This window comes from Berghia stephanieae, chromosome 2 (genome assembly GCF_034508935.2).
Source record: "Berghia stephanieae isolate SIO BIC M18660-M18661 chromosome 2, UCSD_Bste_1.3, whole genome shotgun sequence".
In the NCBI taxonomy this organism is placed as follows: Eukaryota; Metazoa; Mollusca; class Gastropoda; order Nudibranchia; family Aeolidiidae; genus Berghia; species Berghia stephanieae.
In genome coordinates, this window is record NC_088361.1 from 54,047,704 (window position 1) to 54,052,703 (window position 5,000).

General features: G+C 34.7%; 1 protein-coding gene across 2 annotated transcripts in view; it reads right to left on the bottom strand.

Annotated features, from left to right (window-relative positions):
- Positions 1 to 4,931, bottom strand: part of LOC144963683 (uncharacterized) — a 130,865-nt gene extending 125,934 nt beyond the window's left edge. The window contains exons 1-2 of one of the 2 annotated variants that reach the window (XM_078897638.1): positions 4,828 to 4,931; positions 3,364 to 3,685 (exon numbers count right to left, since the gene is read on the bottom strand). In XM_078897638.1, the coding sequence (XP_078753764.1) occupies positions 3,364 to 3,466 (103 nt within the window). In that variant the 5' untranslated portion in view covers positions 3,467 to 3,685; positions 4,828 to 4,931. Of the gene's footprint in view, positions 1 to 3,363; positions 3,686 to 4,782 lie in introns of both variants that reach the window. The other variant, XM_078897637.1, reaches the window with a different exon arrangement.
- Positions 4,932 to 5,000: the final 69 nt, after the last annotated feature.

Below are 5,000 nucleotides of genomic sequence, written 5' to 3' on the forward strand. Positions count from 1 at the left end.
TCAAAAGTTTCTGTGATAATCATTGTATAATAGAGATATCAGAGATATATTATTATGATTACTAGCACTTGAAACTTTTTCTTTTTTTTTAAAGTCCCTATCAACATTTTCACAAATGCAGAGGGGATCAAAAATTGTTTTTATCCATTCACTTTTTTACACAGACTAAGTATAACAAGATTTAATATGTTGTTTATTGCGATCTCGAATCGCAACAAGATATCTAGGATTGCCAGTCATCACATAATTATAGATATGAGAAAGTAGGTCTATGATTAAATAATTTTTGTCAATGTTCTTTTCAATAAAAATTGTGCAGTAATATTGACGAGCAAGATTAATGAGATCTGGTGCTCGTGTTCTTTCCAAAATTATTTGATAATGCTGCGCTAATGTGATCAAAAAGGAATGCATGGAAATGCCCAAAAAAATTAAACTCGTGGAATTCTATTAATAAAAGAATATGAATAACTTCCTTCCCTCCATATCGGAAGCTTTTCCATCTTTGATTTTGGTCTAAAATAAGCATTATACATATCTTATATTATGTGCTACAAACTTTGTGTGGGTGATAAGTGAACCCACATAATATATTAAGAGTAGGCCTACGTTTCTTTTGTCTTTTCTTTCATCATCATAATCATCGGGGCATTGAACATCGATATTTTCCGAATCAACACGATGTGAATTAGAGTCATACTCATACTTTGCAATTTGTAAGTTGTTCTCCAAAGCTACTCCTTGGCAACGCGTTCTAATGCAGCATGCACACGGAATACGCTTTTCGAATAATGTTTACAAAAACTAAAAGCATCGAATAATATGACGAGCTTGAAAGAAGTACGTTCACGAAAATGACTAGAACATGACAACAAACGTTGTAGAGATTTTATTCTAAAATACTGATCCTCATCCAAAGAAGCCCCGGGTTTGAGAGAAAATGTTTATTTTAATCGATCGATATTTAAAGAACAAGTTTTCCGGTAAAATTGTAATGTGTTTTTGTTGTTGTTGTTTGTTTGTTTGTTTTGTTTTTTTAGGGTTTTTTTTGTTTTTTGTTTTTTGTTTTGTTTTTTCAGGGTTTTTTTTTTGTAAGAGGACGGCAGGATTTAGAGCACACGCTTAGCTATCACACACTTTGAGTTAAATAATAACAATAATTATATGACAGTCAATATCGTTTATATCTATAATAACCGATATCTCCTCCTACATAATCCAATACTATGACATTTCCCTTGATAACTTTGAATATCTTCTGTAATTCATCCGGAAATTCTTTTATCGATCTGGCACATGGAGACAATCCTGCCATTATTTTACTGTTTTATTTTCAATCCTAGCTGGACACACCTGTAACATAATACATAAATTACTTATTTACTGACTTACTATCCAGCGTCGCTCATTGTCGTTGTCTGCCGCACTCTGCGACTACAATGTCTGCCCATTCCTCGCGTCTGTTGAGGGTATCATACAACTCTCTTTCGTTTCATGTCTGTCCAATCTAGGATATGCTTTATATAGCTGGACCTTGGTCTTCCTCTTCCTCGTTTGCCCTCCATTTTAATGTACTACATCTTTCATTGGGGTGCATCGGTTTCGGCATAAGTGACCGAAAAAAACTTAGTTTCCTTCTTTTGATAACATTTAATTTAGTAGTTCTGGCATAACCTAGGGCTCTTGAAGTATTCTGTTATTCGTTCTTCTTTCCGTCTAGCTTACCCTCAGCATCCTTCTGTAAAACCACATTTCAGCAGAAATTATATGTTTTATGTCTTTGTTCTTGAGGGTCATCCTTCTGCGCTGTAGGTTATCACTGTCCACACCAATACTTTTATTAATATGATTTTCAAATTTTGCCCTATAGACCTGTCTTTCCAGATATTGTTTATAGAGGTTATTCTGTTTATCGCCATTGCAATTCGATTGTTTATATCCACCGAGCAGTCGCCATTTTGCGTTATAGTGGATCCCAAAGTATATCTAAAATGAGACACATCTTCAATCTCTTCGTTTTTAATGAGTATGATTTGATCTTTAACGTCTCCTATTTGTATGTAGGCCTTTTTGGCATTTAGTTTGAGGCCTTTATGTTCACCTGTGTTGTTTAGATCATTAATGAATGTTCTTGCCTGAGTGGTTGTTAGTAAGGATCACTGTGTCATTCGCATAAACTGAGATTTGATATATTTCGATCTCCTATTTGATTCGAAAATTATTCGTAGCTGCTTCTCTCACTATTTGTTAGGTGTATGTGCTGAATAGGTGTGGTGACAGAATGCAACCTTGTCTTACGCCTGCTACTATTGTGAAGCGTTCGACGTGGTTGTTGTTCCAGCGAATTCTAAGTTCCTCGTTGTGTATAAAGATAGTATGAGGGCAACAAAGGTATGATGGGAAATTAAATTACGGAATTGCAAAACAGGTTAAGGAGTCAATACATAATATTATGGACGGCCCGATGACTGATGGCTGTTGCATTTATGTCTGGGTTGAGAGGACAGCATTTTGGATAATTGCTGTACATATAATCCCCTGTTTGATATATTTAGGGTATAGGCAGAAAGCGAACATCTGACCGGTTACAGTAACAAAAAATATGATTAATTTACATTTTCTGCTTATTGTGCCCGAGAAGAGCTCAAGCGAATGCAATTAATGTTGTCCCAAAAAATTATTAATCGCGGCGCTTTTTCTTACGTTCCTTTCTATTTTTCCATTTGAAAAAAAAAAAAGAAATTAATAAAATGATAAACGTTAATCGTCTTTAGACGACGCCCTATTACACATCTATTTAGCGCCCTCGTAACAAGAGGTTTTATAATCAATTTATAGAGTTCAAGAGGATAATACTTTTCTTTTTTTCTCCTCATAAAGCAATATCTTGAGTGTTTTGAAACTTCAAAGTTTCTCTGATAATTCCAATATGTCCAATAGATTTCCAGAGAGCGTGAACTCATTTTCTATCTGGATGTGACAGCAGGTTTTGAGAGTAACCTCTTCAATGTGCCACTAGTATGGCACTCGCTTTCGGATCAGAAGGTCTTGGATTCAAGCCCCGCCCTCAGAGGCGCATAATTGAGTCCTTGGAATAGACTCTTTGCTCAGATATAATCTCGGGTGTAAAATGAGTTCTTGGCCGTTAACAGCGTTGTCTCTGTCGAAACAAAATTTTAATATCGCCTAACAGACGCCATGTCGGTTTATACATGTTACGTTTTGTTGCTGGCCAGGGACTCTGTAAAGCGTTTTGAGCACGTTTAGTGGATATTGTGCTATATAAAAAGCCCAAGTTTAAAACTCGAGTTTATATTATGTCTGTCTCAACGTGTGCCATCCCTGAACTTGAAAATGTCTTACCTGACACGGTATCCATTATTTGACACTGGATCATAGAAAATAATATCACCAACTTGTATAAATCCAAGACCTTAAAGAATAAACACCAGCGAATCCGGGCCATCGCTCTTTATGGCCTACAAACATGACGTCATACACCAACTAAAAACAATTGACAATTTGAAGTGGTGGTCAAGACAGTAGTGATGTAAATTAAATAATAATATACAGATTTCAACAGACTTGATAAATGAATTGGGATCCCACAAATAGAATTAGTATTGTTCCATGGAAGCGGTTCCTGGGAGTGGGATATTGTTGTATTATAATGTTAATATGATGGCTAAAGAAATAAAAGTACTGATGACATTGATATATATTGGCATGCATATGACGATGACGATGATGATAAAGGTGATGATGATGATGATGATGATGATGATGATGATGATGATGATGATAATGATGATGATGGTGGTGTAATGAAGGAAGACAAAGGATGAGGAGGAGGATGAAGAGGAGGAGGGGGTAGTAGTAGTAGTAGTAGTAGTAGTAGTAGTAGTAGTAGTAGTAGTAGTAGTAGTAGTAGTAGTAGTAGTAGTAGTGTGTAGTTGTAGCAGTGGTGGTATAAGAAGTAGTATTAGTAGTAATATTAGTAGTAGTTGTACTAGTAGTAATAGTAGTAGTAGTAGTAGTAGTAGTAGTAGTAGTAGTAGTAGTAGTAGTAGTAGTAGTAGTAGTAGTAGTAGTAGTAGTAGTAGTAGTAGTAGTAGTAGTAGTAGTAGTAGTAGTAGTAGTAGTAGTAGTAGTTATGTAGTAGTAGTAGTAGTAGTAGTTGTAGTAGTAATAGTAGTAGTAGTAGTAGCAGTAATAGTAGTAGTAGCAGTAGTAGTAGTAGTAGTAGTAGTAGTAGTAGTAGTAGTAGCAGTAGTAGTAGTAGTAGTAGTAGTAGCAGTATTAGTAGTAGCAGTACTTGTAGTAGTAGTAGTAGTAGTAGTAGTAGTAGTAGTAGTAGTAGTAGTAGTAGTAGTAGTAGTAGTAGTAGTGGTGGTGGTGGTAGTAGTAGTAGTAGTTGTTGTTGTTGTTGTTGTTGTTCTTGTAATGGTAGAAGTTGTTGTTATATTTAATGTTTTTGTTAAATATTATTAAGAAAAACAAGAAGAAAAAGAAGGTGGAATAAAAGAGTAGGAGGGAAGGAAGAAAAAGTAGGAATTGATGGAGGGGGTTATTGAAGAGAGAGAAGTGGAATGGTAACAAATGATTTATTACGACATAATATTTAAGATATATATATATATATTATATATATATATATATATATATATATATATATATATATATATATATATATATATATATTGTTATTATAAAAAATATGTCGCTAAACACACACACAGTCAAACCTTAAACATTACTCTAACTATCATTAAACTAACGCACATGTCAACTTAAAGGAATAATCCAGATTGAATGTAAAGAATTCACCAATCAATAACAAATTATCATGCTAAAATTCCAATTCTAGTGTTATGAAAACATTGCTGGAACAATGCATTGCAGAAAGTCCATCGAGCGCTTGTTAAGTTCAAGATAACAGCAATGTGCGCGTGGCGACTGTTGTCTGTGAGTGAGTCTGCACGAGCGATGAAGACTGAGCG